Source organism: Cyprinus carpio, chromosome A19 (genome assembly GCF_018340385.1).
Source record: "Cyprinus carpio isolate SPL01 chromosome A19, ASM1834038v1, whole genome shotgun sequence".
Taxonomy (NCBI): Eukaryota; Metazoa; Chordata; class Actinopteri; order Cypriniformes; family Cyprinidae; genus Cyprinus; species Cyprinus carpio.
In genome coordinates this window covers 2,989,418-3,009,529 of record NC_056590.1, presented here as the reverse complement: position 1 = coordinate 3,009,529, position 20,112 = coordinate 2,989,418, and the positions used below count along the sequence as shown (strand labels likewise).

At 37.1% G+C, this 20,112-nt stretch overlaps 1 protein-coding gene across 8 annotated transcripts in view; it reads right to left on the bottom strand.

Annotated features, from left to right (window-relative positions):
* The window catches only part of thrb (thyroid hormone receptor beta), a 122,403-nt gene that overhangs the window by 23,707 nt on the left and 78,584 nt on the right, over nucleotides 1–20,112 (bottom strand). For 4 of the 8 annotated variants that reach the window (XM_042776062.1, XM_042776060.1, XM_042776067.1 and 1 more), the window contains 5 exons: nucleotides 12,344–12,395; nucleotides 12,175–12,239; nucleotides 11,205–11,271; nucleotides 10,551–10,631; nucleotides 7,043–7,093 (listed from right to left, as the gene is read on the bottom strand). In XM_042776062.1, the coding sequence (XP_042631996.1) occupies nucleotides 7,043–7,093; nucleotides 10,551–10,572 (73 nt within the window). In that variant the 5' untranslated portion in view covers nucleotides 10,573–10,631; nucleotides 11,205–11,271; nucleotides 12,175–12,239; nucleotides 12,344–12,395. Of the gene's footprint in view, nucleotides 1–7,042; nucleotides 7,094–10,550; nucleotides 10,632–10,725; nucleotides 10,741–11,204; nucleotides 11,272–12,174; nucleotides 12,240–12,343; nucleotides 12,396–20,112 lie in introns of those variants that run through there. The other 4 variants (XM_042776064.1, XM_042776065.1, XM_042776061.1 and 1 more) reach the window with 3 other exon arrangements.

The window sequence follows — 20,112 nt, the reverse complement described above, 5'->3', positions numbered from 1 at the left end:
AAAAAAAAAGTCAAATGGTGACAGAAAACTTGTGAGTCTGTTTTATTCGCATCGAAAGTAAATTCTGGAAAAACTTGATATTACAGTCAGCTATATATAATACAATGCTGCACAATGCTAGATCTGTTATGTCAACAGGTTACATGCTGCATTTGTTCAATCTATGACACTGACAAATATGCAAATAAGAACATAAACATGGGCTTAAGAATGTACAGTGTGAAGTAAGATAACCCAGGATTCTGTTTACCTGTGGCTTAGAATAACCCAGGCTTAAATATTTCAACTAAAAGGCCTTTTAAAACTTAATAAAAGAGAGAAAACACCTACAAAAACAGTTCCAACAAATTCCAACAAAGACGAAAAAAAAAAGAAACTTGATTATTTGTGTAACCCTTGTTCAGTGAAGGAGGGAATGGAGACGTTACATCAACACTGATGTTAGGGGTCTCACTTGGGAGTCCCAATCACCTCTGAGTAGTAAAAAACAGGCCAATGAGTGGAATTTGCATGCCCAGCAATTCCCCCTATACACGCGTATATAAGAGGGCAGCGTGCATCCACTCATTCAGGTTTGTGCTAAGGAGCCGAGACTGTGTCCTGGGTTACATATGTAACCGAGATGTTCCCTTTCAGTCAGTCACATCAACGTTTCATTGACACTGACGATAGGGGTCCCTATGGAAAACGCCACAACCACTGAACTGTGTTATGGGGATTGGCGATGCAGTTGTAGGCAAGCTCTCACATGCCAAGTAACAACTGGCATCCCAAGTCGCAACCTACTCAGTGCCCCATCATGGGCCGAATAGTCTTTTGTACCAAAACGGGACTGAAAAGACACTACTCACAGCGCGGAGGGTCACAGCTGCTTTACCCAAAGTAAAGAAAGAGTGCTTCAGCTCTCTCAATTCCAGCCGTGACCAGTTGCATTATACTGGGGAAGTGTGCCTAAGTCTGTGTGGAGGAGGACACTACGGAGACCACATCCTGCCCGATGGGAGGTAACGTGGAGAGTAACCATATGACTGGCTGGACAGTACTACATTTGACATAAGTCACTGCAGTAGATCCTGTCTGAAAATGGGAGGAACTATTACCAAAGTACCCAACACAAAAGAAGAAACTGGCTCAACCCAGAGACTGGAAAACCTCACAAGGTGTTAGGTGTTGCCCAGTCCATGGCTCTACAGAAGTCTACTAGATAGGTGCCATGCCTGACTCCAGAGGAGGAGATGTTGTGAATTGCGACAGGACCGTAGACCCTCTTTGATGGATGATGTATGCAACGGTCACAATGTTGCCAGCAACTCGAGGCAACTGATCTGCCACTGCAGTCGAGGTCCTGTCCAGGTGGAACAGCTGTTTTTCTCCTGAATGCATTCAGGCAGTTCAACACTGACAGGGCATGCTCATTCGTGAGACATGCTGTCATTCTGACAGAGTCCAAATCCATACAGAGAAAAGAGATGCCCTGTACAGGAGAAAGAACACTCTTTTCCCACTTGACCTGAAGGGGGGGGGGGGGGTAATGTGCAACCTTGTACTGTTATGCCCAACCCCTGAAGCAAACCAAAGAAACTGTCAAGGCAATATTGAGATGTGAAAGTACGCATCCTTCAGGTCAATCGCTGCAAACCAATCCTGTACAGTGCTTGAAGTGTAAAAAAAAAACCAAGTACCGATACTCAAGCCCCCTACCCTTATTTATTGATTTTTATTTTTTACATTGAATAAGTACATTTTAATTTTCATAATTCACAATGTAGGCTATGTGTAGTGCCACAATCAATCAACAATTAAATAAACATTTTCCAAATAAGCAAAAGTCAAGCTGCAATACCAAACAGAACCATAGGGAGACGCCAAAGACCACTAAACCTCCTGCCTTGACCTGACTGGATACATTCAGAATCGCTAAACTTTTTACCACCACATAACACCTCAGCCAGCCAGCGTCCATTATAAAACATTCTTGCTTTTAAGCCAAATAAACAATGAAAAGAATAATGTACTGACATCTGGACTTTTCTCTATTCTCACTATTCTCTCCACAATCTCTGATGAAATTGGCCATGTTTTCTCTGCATTAGCGCTGTTTTGTACAACTGTTTGAATTCGCTTACTGGATCCTCCTTGGGGTATATCAGTTTACATTAATGATCGCAAAAACCCTTCTTCTTTTAATTTTTAAGGTATTGATTTTGTTATAATGTAGTGATTCATATTAGTAACTAATTATTATTCTACTTCTCCTGACATGCTCTTACACCTCACACAATTTAGCTGAAAGGAAAACAGTAGCCTATAGTGAAACATGACAGCGTCCAAACATCCTCACATTATATTATTTTGTGGAAAATTAATTTATATTCTCCATCTTTCTAAAGAAGTTGACGCAAACATACAGGTTTATCAATGTTTGTCTATCGTGTTATACATGTATGCCTTTGGACTGAAATGGACTAAGTTGTTTTATGCATTTTTGTGATTACAAATAAATGGAGCAGTGGTGACTGAACAAGTATGTGTTTTCTCATTTTATGTGAAATAATTAAACACATTAGTTGGATTTAGCATCACTGATGTGCACTTCTGACACAAAGTAATAAACTAGTGTCACTGTAACTTTTTTAATTGTATCATTGGGTTATGATGCAGAATGCAGCTCTGCATCAGCATCTAGAACAGGAGCTTGTGTAGGGCCCGATTCAAGACACGGGATTTGTCACAACCCACCGCTTGTGGGAGGGCACCTGGCAAACTGGGTTGCCGAGTCTGATGGTCCGAACAAGCCAGCGGAATGGGCTGGGGAGCACTAGCCAGGCCCCAGGCTCCGTGTGAGCGACTTCAATGTGACAATGGAACAATGTTTCTGAAATTTCTTCATTAAAATCAGAATAAACCATAGACAAGGTTGTTGTTGTTTTTTTTTTGTTTGTTTGTTTTTTTTCCTGATGTGTTGACCCATGTTGAGCAATAGGGAAGGGAAAAACATTTTATGTGAAAAACGAAGAAGCAGGAAATTCTGGATGTAGAGTGACACTCTGGGTATCTTGGATATAATTAGTGATGTCTGATTTGTTCTTTTGACTGGCTCTTCTCTTCAATAACTCAGTTGAACTTGCAGTGAGATAATACTAAACCTCGGCCACATTCACCCTTGTGCAGTGAAATTCAGCAAATAAAATACAGAATCTTTTCAGATAATCACAGGCTTTCAGAAAAAAACAAACAAAAAAACAAAAACAAAACAAAAGACACACATTAAACCTGTTTGTTAACCAAAAGGTGGTCTTAAGAGTAAATGTGTTGCTAAAAATAACCCACTGATAAGAGTATCCTTTGTTATATATGTGTAAGGTGATATACTATATACAGTAGCAAATCTTAATGTCTTATATTGATGCTAAATGTAAACTATACTATATGTAAGTCCAAAAATATATGTAAAGTTGGATACATAGTACATCTAAATTTACAAGCATATATGCAATGTACTCACATAAAGCAATATTTTGCTAGCATGATTGTTTATATTTTTACAGTGTGTAAATTATATTATCACACAGCAGCTCTAATCTGCTAAATGCAACTATAAAGCAGGGAGATAAGATATACTAAAAAAAAAAACTGTTTGGAAATGTGTTTTGTGAAAAACACCACCACCACCACCAACAACAACAAAAAACTGTACAAATAAATTTGACATTACACACACTTCTTCTGTCATCAATATCATCAATATTTGTCATATTTTAGTAGTGCAGCAATGCAACCTGAAATAAATCTGCTTATTAAAAATATCATGTAAACATTGTAGATGTTGTTGTGCCATTATGCTGATCTAAGGTAATCCACTGAACAGTATTACAGTCTACACTCTAATAGACAAAACAAAAAAAAAAAACTCTTTTTTGTCGTTTTTTTTTTTTGGATTGTGGGAAGGAATATGAATAGGAATATTTTTGAGACTCAAGCACATACTGCACACAGTTTAGTATATACAGAAAATAAATAAATAAATAAATACAATTTTCAAGCACTATTCCAAACATAATTTTCCCAGTGGCATGGTTTTGACTGTATTGGACTTGAAGCTGGGCTGCAATATGCTTTTACTGCCCTCAAGAGCCAGATTACAAAAGTGCAGTATAAAACAATAATTTCCAGATTAATGTAGGGCAGCAACTCTATTCCAGAGTATTGCTCAATGATTTAATGCGTCATCAATGTTATGAAGCAGGTTGCAAGTCAAAAGAGGCTCAGAAAAGAAGTCATTTCTTAGAAAAGCTTGATCAGCATTTGTTGCAGATGCCACTTTAATATTTTATATCTATGCAATAAAATTCAGATTTTTTTTTTTTTTTTTTTTTTTTACTTAAGTTTCCAAAAACTGTAGTTTTTTTCTTTATTTTGAAGAGTTTATCTATAGTTTTATTATTAGATGCACTAAGAGGTACTTCCAGAAGTCATAGAACCTCTTCTGAGTATCATTGTCATTAGGATTTGTCCCAAAAACCTTCAAACTGTCTGTAACTAATAAAAAAAAAGATCCTGGAGAATATTAATTACAGAACAATCTCAAATCTCTCTTTTCTGACAAAAATACAAGAAAAGGCAGTCTCCACACAACTATGTTCTCTGTGTGGTATCTGTGAGGATTTCCAGTCAGGATTTAGACCATATCATAGTACAGTTACAAATGACCTCCTCTTATCATCTGATCATGGTTGTATCTCTCAATTAGTGCTACTGGATTTTAGCGCTGCGCTCGACCACAATATTTTTTTGAATAGACTACAAAATTATGTTGGCATTAGTGGAATTGGATTGGCAAGGTTCAAATCATACTTATCTGATGCCATCAATTAGTACCAGTGAATGATGAGGTATCATATCATTCACAAGTGCAGTATGGAGTACCACAAGGCTCAGTTCTAGAACCTTTGCTTTTCACTTTTTACATGTCACCCTTGGGAGATATAAAAAATGGTGCTAGCTTTCACTATTATGCTGATGACACTTAGCTCTATATTTCTTCATAGTGAAATCCATAGCTGATATAATAAACTGGATGATAAGTCTGATTTTAGCTTCTCTCAAGTGGCTACCAGTGAACTACAGTATAAAATATAAAACTCTTGTGTATGTTTTTAAAGCAGTGCATGAGTTGGCCCCTGCTTTTGTGTCTGAGCTCAGTGCTGTTCGTCAAGCACCTAGGTCTCTAAGATCCAATAATAAGTTATTGCTTATTTTCCCTTGTACTTATTTAATGTTAAAAGGGGATCAGGCCTTTGCTGTTGTGAGGCCAAGGCTCTGGAATAGTCTACCTCAGGAACTTAGAGAGGTCTCATCTTTAAATGCTTTTGCCTTGTCTTTTTTGTCTTTAGCCTTTGAGAGGGTGGGCTAGTCTTTGTTGTTTAATAGGATGTGTCTTGTTTTAAGTTGTGTGTTTTAATGAAGTGTTTTTTGATTGTACAGCACTTTGGTCTGCAGGTGCAGTTGTAAAGTGCTCTATAAATAAAGTGAATAAATGAATGAATGAATGAATGAAGTAATTTCCTACTGCTAAATTCTGAAAAAACAGAGGTGTTAATTATTGGACCAAAAACCTCTGCATGTAATAATCTAGAACACTAACACTTAAAGGCTGAGCTGTCAATTCTTCGTCATCAGTTAGGTGTGCTATTTGATAGCAATCTTTCTTTTGAAAGTCATGTTTCTAGCATTTGTAAAACCACATTTTTTCCTCTCAAAAATGTCTAAATTACAACCTACTGTATGCTCTCAATCTCAAAAATGCAGAAATGTTAATTCATGTGTTCATGACTTCAAGGTTAGATTATTGTAATGCTTTATTGAGTGGTTGCTCTGTGCACTTAATAAACAAACTCCAGCTGCCTGAACTCCAGCTTAATAAACTTCTGATTAAAGACCCATCTCTTTAACCTGGCATACACATAACACACTATCACATTTCTATCATTTAAATCCATTAAAGGATTGTTAGGCTGCATTAATTAGGTCAACTGGAACCGGGAACACTTCCCATAACTCCCAATGTACTCACTACATCGTATGAAGAATGGCATCTACGCTAATATAAGTCTGTTTAATTCTTATTCCGAGGTCAGTGTAGCCACCAGATCCAGTCTGTATCCAGATCAGATTGTGGATCAGCAACTAGAGATGACCTCTATAGCACTGAACAATCTGTATTGCATAAAGTGCTATATAATAAATAAAAGTGACTTGAAGGTGACTAATATAGGCCACTATGAAAGCAATGTATACAAAAACCCACATAATTTCAAAATAATCATGTTTTTCACATTATTTTATTTAATTTAAGTAGCCTGGGTTTAAAATACTCAAGACATGTCTCTCCAATATATACATTTTCAAATTGGTTTATGTACCAATATATTAAATCATAAGCATTAGAGGTCAAACAATATTGCATTTTGCAGATAAGATAATAATGAGTTTAAAACAGTCTAGTATATACAATCTAGTATAATCTTTTTATGCCCTTAAATTTGATCAAAATGTGTGAACTATTAAACCTTGAGTGAATAACACAAATGACCAGTAACAACAACTGAAATAGGATAATTCTGACCACAGTCATTGCACTGTGAAAAGAAAACAAATACAATACTGAACCTTGCTCTTTGTTGACTTTCTTTTACCACTGATGTTACTTTCTTTGATTCTGTCATGTTAGCCAATAGCCGAATATCATTGTTTCAGCAAACTCACACATAACTGGTATGCAACAGCCACTTTTTTCCATCGAGTCAACTGCAGATGAATAAAATGTAGTCCTAATAAAAGTACGTCCTAACATTTTATTTTTTTCTAGTTGAATGTACTAATTGACTCAGAAATGTCACATTAGTAAGTAAAATGAGGTTAACACTCTTCCATCTCTGACATGATGATCTGTATTCCCTAACGAAACACCCACTATAGCAGCACTTCACAAGAAAGAAAGAGATAGATGTAGATAAATGGATGATGGAGGGTGTTACTGTACCATTTTGCATGGGATCATCTTTCCAGCGGGAGGTGCATTTGTCTGCTTGCTCTAAAATAAATGGGAGAGGCACATTATACTTTATTATAAAGACATTTAAAGAAAGGCATAGAGAAACAGCTTGCAAACACACAGTTTGGGAAACAGCAACATCAAGACTCGACAATAAGGATGGTCTGAGTGCCCGGGGCCAGTGTGAGAGAGGTTTGAGGTCAATTCAGCTGCACCGTCTATGTGTTATAGAAAACTCAGAAGAAATCTGAGACTGATATATATATATATATAAACTGTAATGTTTTGGATCAGTATGATTTTTTAAAGAAGTCTTTTATGCTCATCTAGGCTGCATTTATTTGATCAAAAATACAGATTTAAAAGAAGCGTTGAAAGGGCCCTTGCACCTGGAGCCACCTCCACCTGGGGGCTTTAGGAAAACAGTGAATGGTGGGTTTTATGCATTTAAAGTGGTAAATATAGCAGGGATATTTCAAAGTCATTTATGCTTCATCAAACTTCCTGCTACCACCATGACTATAACTGAATGTGGGCATGTAGATGTCTTCAGGCCAGGACTTTTATCAGACGTGTGAAGTTTGGTGCAGATTGAAAACGTTGTTCATGGAAGTTGTTGTAACAACCATACAATGTCCGATCTGGCACCTGTTGGCAACAGGAAATCACTTATTTCACACTAACTTAAACATGCAAAGTCCAATCTGCCCCAAACTTCACAGGTTTGGTAAGAGTCCCGGTCTGAAAACATCTACATGCCAATAATAAGTTATAATTTATAGCGCCACCTCTTGGCAACAAGATGTGTCATGTTTTACACTAACTCAAGCATACCATGTTCAATCTGAACCAAACTTCACATAAAAATCCTGACCTGAATACATTTACATGCCAGTATTCTGTTAGTCATAGTGGCATCTACTGGCAGCGCGAAGTCTGGCACATATAAATGACTTTGACATATTCCTCCTATATTCACCACTTTAAAGGATTACTCCATCCCAAAATGAAAATGTTGTCATTAATCACTTACCCCCATGTCGTTTCAAACCCTTGAAAGTTTCGTTTGCTTCAGAACACAATTTAAGATATTTTGGATGAAAACAGGGAGGCTTGAGACTGTCCCATAGACTGTCAAATAAATAATAAACTATCAAGGTCCGGAAAAGTATGAAAAGCATCGTCAGAATAGTCCACCTGCCATCAGTGATTCAACCTTAACGTTATGAAGTGATGAGAATACTTTTTGTACACGAAGAAAACAAAAATAATGACTTTATTCAACAATTCCTCTCCTCTGTATCTCTCCAAATCAGCGTAGTGCCATTTTGACAAATCTGAGCAGTACACAGGCGACTTACGGTCTTCTGTGTCAGCAGCGCTGTACTGTTGTCTTTCAAACCAAAGCGTAAATACACATAAAAAACGTATCCTTGTGGCGCGGCTGATACAGAAGTGCGTCAAAATGGCACTACGCTGATTTGGAGAGACACAGAGGAGAGGAATTGTTGAATAAAGTCATTATTTTTGTTTTCTTTGTGTACAAAAAGTATTCTCGTCGCTTCATAACGTTACGGTTGAATCACTGATGGCAGATGGACTATTCTGATTATGCTTTTCATACTTTCCTGGACCTTGACACTGTTACTTACTTGGCAGTCTATGGGACAGTCACAATCCTCCCTGTTTTCATCCAAAATATCTTAAATTAAAGCATTTACGGGTTTGGAACGACATGGGGGTAAAGTGATTAATGACAAAATTTCATTTTTGGGTGGAGTAACCCTTTAAATGCATATTGCCCACCGTTCACTGTTTTCCTGAGGACACTGGGTGGAGGTGTCTCCGGGTGTGAGGGCCCTTTCAACGGTGTTTGCATCTTTAATTTATATATTTATTTTTTATTATTATCTCAGTATGAGCGCTGAAAATATGGCCACAAGTAAAAATTGTAGCTATCTGATTTGGTTAGAAAAAAAAAAAAACATAAACAAACACTTATTATTGAGCCCTGAAGACAGCAAGGCAAAAAAATTAAAATAAAAAAGACTTGCTTTTGCTCTTATTGGTAATCTTGTCGTCCAGGATCATGTGGTCAGAGTTATCAATGTGATGGCACAATCACAGATCACAATGTACATCACAGGATGAGAATGCCAGCAATCAGCATATCTCTGGCTGCATTTCAAACCGCATACTCAATGAGTAGGTACTTAAAGAGATAGTTCACCCAAAAATACTGTTCAGTTTCTTGCACAGACCGATCGTTTTGTGTCTTTACACATCAATGTATCGTCATGAGCTGCAGGGTTTAATTTGGTTTTGTTTGTGTATGTTTTATGACTCTCAAAGCCGTGATTCCCATCCACTTACATTATATAACTGACAGACTGTGGTTTGAGTTAAAAATCTCAGTTTGTGTTCTTCTGAAGAAACAAAGTCACCTACATCTTGGATGCCCTGGGGGTAAGCAGATAAACATCAAATTTTCATTTTTGGGATAACTATCCCTTTAATTTCAATAAGTACTTACACTAAAAGAGTCCGTACTCTATAGCCAGGTCGCATTAAGTATGAATGCGATCAGGACATCATCTGCCATGTTGACGTTATCATGAACTTACAACATTATAACAAGCACAACAATTTAAAAGATATGAGCGACAGGTTTAATTCATTTATCTGTACATATTTTGATGTTGATGAAATTTGCTCATTTTGTGGTCTTGTTGAAGACACAGCTGCCCTTTTATGTTGTGATTTCATCCCTCAGGCATACAAATAACAAAAACAACAACTGCAATTTTTTGATGCATTATGATTATATGAGTATTATGATTATTCAAATATATTTGACCTTGTCACTGTGCTTTTTTCTGTGTACATAATCTCATTCTATGATATACGCAAACCCATTATATTTATGTTTTCTGATTTTTTTTTTGTTTTGTTTTTTTGTCATTATGATTTTTCATTGTTAAAGATACAACCATCTTTCCCTGAGCTTGTTTTTTTTTTTTTTTTTTTTTGTTATGTGTGTGTGTGTGTGTGTGTTGTGTAAATATATAATATATATATTTTTTTTTAATGAAAATTGTGTAAAACACGCTAAATGTAATTTGTTTTGCCATATGCCATAGCAATGCATGACTACACACTAGACAAATGCAGCCAAGGAAAGAATTAATGCATAAGTTAATTAAATAATTATATTTTATTTTCTGACAACCACAGGAGACATGAATAAATGACTAAAAGAATGAATAAAAGTAACCATCACAATAAATACATACATATACAAATCAACAACACATGAAACAAAGCTTTATTCAAACTTATTATTCTAATAATCAGATATTTACAGGCGGTGAATCCCACATCCTACTGCAATAACAAAAGTAACAAAATGATCTTACTTTATATTTTTGTTTCAGGTTTAATAAACTACAACTTAAGGTTTAAAAAGATATTTTATTAATTTCTATAGTATACTCACTCAAAGCCTTTGATGGCAGCATTCCTTCATCAGTCACTCTTCACCAGATAAACACACGTGTGCCTCATCTCTCATCTGTCCCTGTAACATCCAGAGAAGGGTCAAGTTTACTCTGTGATTTATCTGCTCAATACTGCATTTACATGTTGAGGTAGTTGCTGATGTGTTCACTCACTTTTATCCAACACAAATGCTTCTCATTTTATCACCAATACTAATGGACAAATGAAATAGATAACTTATGTTTAGTTACTTTATGTAGATTTGTTTATTAACATTACTTACATTCATCTAAAGCAGTGTTGACAACAGTGAATTCTACAGTACATAACAGCACACATACATCACTCAGACGTCTATGAGATGTGCTCATCTGCAATTCTAATCAAAGATTTTCCAGTCAGATGTCAAATAGACATTTAGTAAGTGTCTTTAAGATGTGTATGGTGTTTGTAAATCCATTTTGGAGACATGCATGTGCTTACTGGAGCTCCCCTGTTCGCTATACATAATAAAATGTGTTTTTACAGCAGAATCACAAATATACTACACTATTTAGCATCTTTACAACAGCAATTCAACAGTTTACTCTAGAGTAGTTCAACAAATGTGATTTTAACACAAGGAACTGTGTTTTTGCTTTGTAATACTCACATTAGTAAACACCTTCATCGCTGTTCTCCGTCACGTTTGATGATGGCGTATTCTTTCCCGTGGCCTCCTGGGATAGAAAAGTGTCCATCGATGAGCACTTCAGAATCTGGGCTGAAGCAGTAGGACATCCGGGGATCTCTCGCCTACTCCTTTATGAATACTTTGGACATACTACTCTCTTCCTGTACTCTATTCTCCTACTACTGTATGTAGTAGGTATGTATGCATATTCAGATGCAACGCTCGTCCGAATCTCGTGAGAATTACTACACCATGCAGGTAATTCTCGCCTACTCTTTCCCGAATACTAAGGATTCTGACATACTTATTTGTTCACCTACTGCTTTTTGCCTACTATATATATAGTAGGGAAGTATGCAGATTTGAATGCAGCCTCTGTGAATGTCTGAGTGAATGTGCCATCTGAGGCAATGCCTTCAGTGCTGCCTCTTTTTGTTTTTTCAAAAATAAATGGAATTAATAGTTGACTCTTTTTTTTTCCTTTTTGTGTGTGTGTCCTTTGTGTGCTTCTTATATTGTTGCACAACTACGACAATAATATTTGATTTAATATTTGTTACAATAGTTGATTATTTCCCCAAATGTATTTCCCAATATTGATTTTGATTCAAATGTTCATTAATATACTTATTTTGAATAGGGCAACTGCAGGCCAAATGATTAACTGTACGTAGCTACATACCCAAAACAAGCTGAGAAGCATGATCCTGTATTACTTTACTGTAGCAACAGGATAACAAATATGTCAACACTGTACAATGACTCAGAATGAATGTTCTGGAACAAACTAACCTGGAACATACTTTAGTCACATGAAACAGAACAGAGAGACTAACGAGATGCCAATAATTCCTTTCTCTTTAAATCAAAGATGGTGGAATGCCAAAAAAACTGATGGGATTCTGCCTTAGATGGGAGCCGCCTATGCAGAAGTTTTTTTTTACATTACCTGACATACTGCTGTATATTAGGCCTTCAACTTCATGCTGTTGTCATCCACGGACTCGCTGATATCTGACACAAAGTCAAAAGAAGAACAACAAATAAGAACACAGCAGAATTAATGCAGTAATTCTGACAACACCACTGTTCTGTGGCTCAGAATGAATTTGGCCTACCTTGTTCTTTGTGATATCGGAGTCGTTCCAGAGTGGTTTGGAGCAGCAGAGGCTGAGGAGACATGAAGAATGAGAGAGTTACGCTTACATAATGCATGAAAACAATCTTCATCAGAAGAGGGCAAATAAGGATATGCATTAAACACTGGGCACAGCAGAAGTACTGAAAACTAAACTGCTCAAGTTATTATTGGTGTTTGGTAGATCATGCACTTGCTCTTATGATTTTCTCATACTTAGGGCTGATCTGAACAAACTAGTTTTGCACTTGAGCTTGCATGGCATACACTTAAAAGGTTCATGCTAAAGAAAACCAAAATTCTGTTGATCTACAGGAACACAACAATTCTGAAATACAAGAGCATGCAATGTCAAGGTCGTGGGTTTAATTCTAAAAGAATACAAGAACTCCTGTATGTCAAGATTCTTAGTGCAATTCGAGTCATTTTGTAAAAAGGGCATTTATTAAAACTAAGCAGCACAAAATTACTCTCTACAGGGAGTGCAGAATTATTAGGCAAGTTGTATTTTTGAGGAAATAGTTTATTATTGAACAACAACCATGTTCTCAATGATTCCAAAAACTCATTAATATCAAAGCTGAATATTTTTGGAAGTAGTTTTTAGTTATGTTTTTAGTTGTAGCTATTTTAGGAGGATATCTGTGTGTGCAGATGACTATTACTGTGCATAATTATTAGGCAACTTAACAAAAAACAAATATATACCCATTTTCAATTATTTATTTTCAGCAGTGAAACCAATATAACATCTCAACATTCACAAATATACATTTCTGACATTCAAAAAACAAAACAAAAACAAATCAGTGACCAAATAGCCACCTTTCTTTGCAAGGACACTCGCAAAAGCCTGCCATCCATGGATTCTGTCAGTGTTTTGATCTGTTCACCATCAACATTGCGTGCAGCAGCAACCACAGCCTCCCAGACACTGTTCAGAGAGGTGTACTGTTTTCCCTCCTTGTAAATCTCACATTTCATGATGGACCACAGGTTCTCTATGGGGTTCAGATCAGGATGAACAGAGGAGGCCAAGTCATTAGTTTTTCTTCTTTTAGACCCTTTCTTGCCAGCCACGCTGTGGGAGTACTTGGACGCGTGTGATGGAGCATTGTCCTGCATGAAAATCATGTTTTTCTTCCTTGAGGATGCAGACTTCTTCCTGTACCACTGCTTGAAGGTGTCTTCCAGAAACTGGCAGTAGGACTGGGAGTTGAGCTTGACTCCATCCTCAACCCGAAAAAGGCCCCACAAGCTCATCTTTGATGATAGCAGCCCAAACCAGGACCCACCTCCACCTTGCTGGCGTCTGAGTCGGACTGGAGCTCTCTGCCCTTTACCGATCCAGCCACGGGCCCATCCATCTGGCCCATCAAGACTCTCTCATTTCATCAGTCCATAAAAACCTTAGAAAAATCAGTCTTGAGATATTTCTTTGCCCAGTCTTTGACGTTTCAGCATGTGTGTCTTGTTCAGTGGTGGTCGTTTTTTTCAGCCTTTCTATTACCTTGGCCATGTCTCTGAGTATTGCACACCTTGTGCTTTTGGGCACTCCAGTGATGTTGCAGCTCTGAAATATGGCACAAAACTGGTGGCAAGTGGCATCTTGGCAGCTGTACGCTTGACTTTTCCTCAGTTCACGGGCAGTTATTTTGCGCCTTGGTTTTTCCACAACGCTTCTTGCGACCTGTTGGCTATTTTGAATGAAACGCTTGATTTGTTCGATGATCACGCTTCAGAAGCTTGGCCAATTTTAAGAGTGCTTCATCCCTCTGCAAGATATCTCACTATTTTTGACTTTTCGGAGCCTGTCAAGTCCTTCTTTTGACCCATTTTGCAAAGGAAAGGAAGTTGCCTAATAATTATGCACACCTGATATAGGGTGTTGATGTCATTAAACCACACCCCTTCTCATTACTGAGATGCACATCACCTAATATGCTTAATTGGTAGTAGGCTTTCGAGCCTATACAGCTTGGAGTAAGACAACATGCATAAAGAGGATGATGTGGTCAAAATACTCATTTGCCTAATAATTCTGCACACAGTGTATGATATAGAGCAGATTTTTTGTCTAAAATACTTTTTTGTTTTTTTGTGATCAGTGCTTTTTGTTGTTTATGGCTCTGGAAACAAGTGACTGAGGTTTATTTTAACAACATCTCTTATGATTTCAGTTTGAGTGGTTCAGTGCTGATTATTTTATGAATCTGTAAAAATGTAAGTTGCTGTTTTTGAGGGACAGAAGAGCCCATATCAGACACAACAGCAGCCTGGAGCAGCCTCATTCATTCAGAATGAAAAGAACTGAAACAAACAGTTGATGGCGACCATTGACTTCCATAGAATTTTTTCCATGCTACTGAAATCAATGGCTACTCTCAACTGTTTGGTTACTAACCTTCTTAAAAATATATTTTGTGTTCAATAGAAGAAAGAAACTTATCATGATTTAACAATGATAATAAAAATAGAACAAATAACTTCAAATAGAAAAGCCGCATGCGAGACAGCGTGTTACAAATGAACAATACCAGACAAAAGAAAGGTGAAAACAGAGCAACTTAATTACTGGGCAAATGAGGGAAATAATGACCGACACCTGTGCAGATCAAATGATTAACCACAGGAAACAAACTGAAAAAAAAAATTAAAAGGCCATTATAATGAAAATAACAACAGAAAGACTAAAAGCCTGTGACAGCGAGTAAATAATAACAGGATTTTCATTTTTGGGTGAACCATCCCTTTAACAGGCTACATGTAAGAAATAAAAGATCAATCGTCACTGTTCTGTATGAAGAAAGATTTAAGAAAGACTGTCACTTTTTTTAAATCGTAAAAAAGTATGAAGTTTACCAAACACAGAAAGTACACCTAGGTTACTTGGGACACTTACCGTTTGAGGAATATCATTACTGCGCTGGAACACAAATACTATAAAAAGAGTTTCTGTTGTCTCTCAGACAGAGGGTAAAAGTGCAGAGTGTGAAACTCTAACCGCTGTTGTTACAGGACACACTGCTGCCAAGAGAAAAGGGCTCATTTCACCACAGAATGACGCCGAGTACACCACACACAACAGACTGAAAAAGAGCAAAGTCAACTGACACCGCTTCCCTCATCAAGATCTGAATTTCAGAGAAAACAATTCTACAAAGATCAAACTTTAAATTACAAGATCTACTGAGCTTCTAAACCCTTGCAAAAGCAAACAAACAAGCAAACAATATGGTTGCCAGAAGTGTGCAGCTCTTCACTGGAGAACCTGCAGCCTACAGTTAACATACAAATATGTGCAACAACTAGCAAACCATTATTCTGGAAAATATCTGCGTCTATGGTTCTTTGTCAAAATGCTATATTTACTCTCATGCAAATATAAATATCTGTCACCACTGGCAAAGTTATTTAGCAAACCATAGTGAATAGTTGTGACAAAACAATGGCAACAATGGGCAATCAATCAATTACAGCTGGACTATATGTGATTATTCATATTAAATTTTGTGAACAGAGAAAGTACATTAAAGTGGAAAGACATTAAGAATGCAAAACAAATCATTAGTGACATTGACTGAGGTGTTGCAGATGTTTCTAAGAGATGTGGCACTTTATATTGAAGACTGTTATAATAATGGAAATTTCTTAATTACTGAATTAAGAATTCGGCCACGCCGCATTGCTGCAGTAATTTAGGCAAAAGGAGCCCCAACTAAGTATCGAGTGCTGTACATGCTCATACTTTTCATGTTCATACTTTTCAGTTGGCCAAGATTTCAAAAAATCCTTTCTTTGTATTGGTCTTAAGTAATATTCTAATTTTCTGAGATAGTGAATTTGGGATTTTCCTTAGTTGTCAGTTATAATCATCAAAATTAAAAGAAATAAACATTTGAAATATATCAGTCTGTGTGTAATGAATGAATATAATATACAAGTTTCACTTTTTGGATGGAATTAGGGAAACAAATCAACTTTTTGATGATATTCTAATTATATGACCAGCACCTGTACATCTTCCAGTGATCATTGTGGCAGTAATATAGTCCCAGCAAAGCATGCCAGATTGTAGTGATTTGTTGTTTGCTGCAAAATGCTCCGAACTGGCCTACAAACTGCAGTCAGTAATACTGATTTTGTTTAATCAATTCACATTTATTTGATTTGCTAAATCAGTTTAGGCGAATAGCGTGCTTAGACAACGCAGAAAACACATGCAAAATAAATGATCATATCAGTGGGACAATTCATTTTTAGAGATTTCCCACTGAGTCTCTATTATCAACATGTTGGATATATGCATTCTGCTTTGCATTCAGCAAGCTTCCTCCAACTTTGTATTTGAAACGCCTATAGACACGCACCATCCTATAGGTTATTTTGCATGCATAATGAGGTCAGTCTCTCATGCAGTGTTTCACTGACCCTTTTATTTAACACAATGTGAAAATATTTAACTTTTAAGACTACAGAATATTCATATACCCTACTCTCGTAAAATTACATTTACCTTCCTTCAGCACTTCAGAGGCCTTTCTGTAATGTGTGCATACGATTGCATGCATGTTTATGTGCGCCTTGACCAGGGTTGAAAATTAATGGGGGCTTGAGGCGAAAATCCCTCCAAAATGAACAAAAAAGCACCCCCAGTTCAAGATAAGGTGGCTAAAATGTATCTACTATACCAGAATAATGATAAAAAAAAAAAAAAAAAAAAAAACTAACAAATGTACTTCCGGGAGTGAACGCTAGGGCAGTTAGCAGCCACTGTTCCTAGAAGGATTTGTTTATAACATTTTAATATGTTTTACTCCACTGTTCAGACTGTTTTAGTATACAATTTTAATCTGGAGTTGTTATCGGAGTTGTTGAACCCCTTAGTTGTCTAACTTTTTCTCCTCCATCTGAGCTGTGATTACGATGATTCTCAAACTACCTATATGGATTACAGCTGTTTGGATTATCATCTGCTCAACTGTTCGACCTGTGTTTTTGATTCATCGTTGTACCACTGCGGAACTGTTACAGCTTGGTGTTCACGCAGGCGAGCCTCCACCTGATTTGCATCTTCATCTAGATATTGTCTTTCTACCACACCACAAATATGTTCATCGTGGATCTCGACGGAGTTATAAAATCCACTCTCAAAGTGCAATACTGTCCTTTTGGTCTACTAATCCTCGTCCTCCAAAAAAACATACCCAGACCATCAACCATGGTGTATTGACAAAGCTAACTAAAACGGCATGCTTGAGTATGGGTAAGTGTGATCTTTTCTTTGGATTGTGGAACATAGGATTACTTTCAAACAAAGGTCCTTTTACTTATTGTCTGATCATAAATTTGATTTTCTTTGTTTGTCTGAGATAAAGCAGCGACTTTTTCCATCTTAAAGGGGTCATATGATGCGATTTAAATTTTTCATTTCTCTTTGGAGTGTTACAAGCTCTTGGTGCATAAACAAGATCTGTAAAGTTGCAAAGACTAAAGTCTCAAATCCAAAGAGATATTCTTTATAAAATTTAAGAGTCAACCACACCCCCCTAAAACAGCTCATTCTAACACGCCCCCACATCTCTGTGTCACTATGTGGGAAGATTTGCATAATGCCGCCCAAATGTGTGTAACTTTTATTCTCTCTGTTACCACCGGCACCATGTGTGTTTCGTTTTTGAAAGCGAAACTACTTTGTTTGGCCTTCCAAAAGAGGACACGACTAGAAATCAGTGGTTAAGTTGTACTTCAACACTATTCCAGAACAGTTCAACCCAAATATTCAGATGTGTGCTGCGCATTTTATGGAGGATGAGGACTATTTCCTGAACCAGTAACGTTAGTTTTGAGTAGTAGAGTAGGCTTGCTGTTTCTCAGATCACAAATGCAGACATGGTTTTATGTTTACGCAGCGCAATACATAACACAACGCATAAAAAGACAGTATAAGTCATTATAATCAGTAATTATGTCCCCACTGGATGCAACAAATGCCTCATTTGTAATGGGTTTTATTTGTTTTGTCTCATCTAGTGATGTCTGGATCACAAACAAATCTTTCTATTTAACCGGATATTCTTAGTGAACTGGTCAAACCAGTTCACCAAATAGATCTGAATAGTTTGAAACGGTTCGCGTCTCCAGTACGCACTAATCCACAAATTACACAAGTTATTCGGTTTATAAATGTGCCTTACACTCCCTCTGAAGCAAAATAAACCAATATTCAGTTACTCCTAACAGTACATTGACTGAACTGCTGAAATAGAACTGATGATGGGATGTGCACGAGCAGAGCAGCTGGACTGAGTCTCAGCATAGTATGTTAAGGAGCGTAACAGTTCCATCACATGCTTGAGGAATTCGGCCAATCACAATGCACTGGATAGCTGGCCAATCAGAGCATACCTCGCTCTTTCCAAATGACGAGCTTTGTAAGAATTGACACGTTTCAGAAAGGTGGGGCATAGAGGAGCAACAATAATGTACAGCATGTGGAACCTGTGTGTTTAACCTTAAACTGCATAAACACATTGCATTACACCAAATACACAAAACAATGTTCTTTTTTGGAGTTAGGGGGTGTGCCCAAAGCATGAATCCTTTTAAGGGAAAACAACTAATGATTCCTAACACAGTGTCTACACATGCGAGTGGCACAGCACGACAAAATACTATAGAACCACTGATTTATAATAGAGATTCATTATATAAAGATCAATCAATAGAACTCATTATAATCAGTGATGCTGTCTTCGTGGATGCGATCAAAAGTGATACTGAAACTAAAAAGCGGTCATGCATTCAAAGGTGGGGGGGGGGGATCACGATGCCAGATGGTCGATGGCATCGTCTATCGGCCCAACCCTACCATGCAGACACACAACTGTCAGATATAAATATTTTGAGAAATGAATCAAATTCAAGTAACTCTTTCCAAAGGCCCTCAATGATATCTCTGTGTGTGTGCTTGGTTTGCAGTTCAGAGAACTCATCGTCATGACTTTAATCCCTAAAACAGAAATGCTTTATGACAGCTTTTCTTGGAAGAGCCACAGGGCCAAACTATGACTTATTCACTAAAACAGATGCAAAGACAAACACACACACACACACACACACACAAACACAAACACACACAGGTGAACAACAGACCTGTGAGATCAGCGTCAGAGAATAACATCAACTCAGACACAGTGAAAGAAAATTGCAAATTTGCTTTTCATTTGATTCTTATTATTTTAAAAATGTGGCAAAATCCACTAGTTCAGCTAGATAGGTTCACCATCTTAAGTCAGTGTTGTATGTTATTCCCATATTAAAGCAACGGAGGAACAATGTAGAAACACAGAGGCATGTCCCAACAAGTCACAACAAGGAATTTATAATTGTGGGGTGTTGTGATAAAAAAAGGTGATGTTGTAATTATGTAGTGCCCTTCCCAAGCTCAAAGTTATTTTACAATAGGTAATTAAAGGGATACTCCACCTAATAAGTTAAAAGACTTTCATCATTCACTCAATTATCCTGACACTGTCCCAGATGTATGACCTTCTTACTTTAGAAATATATTCCCTCTTTGTAAGTCCAAATAATGCAAGTGTACTGGACCTCCATAGTTGATGCTTCAAAACCCTCACACAAACATAATCTAAAGAAGTTGATGAATCAATGTCTTAAGTTCAAATGATCGGTGTAAGAAAAATACTAATATACTATGCTCTTGAGTTACATGCAGTATTTTCATCT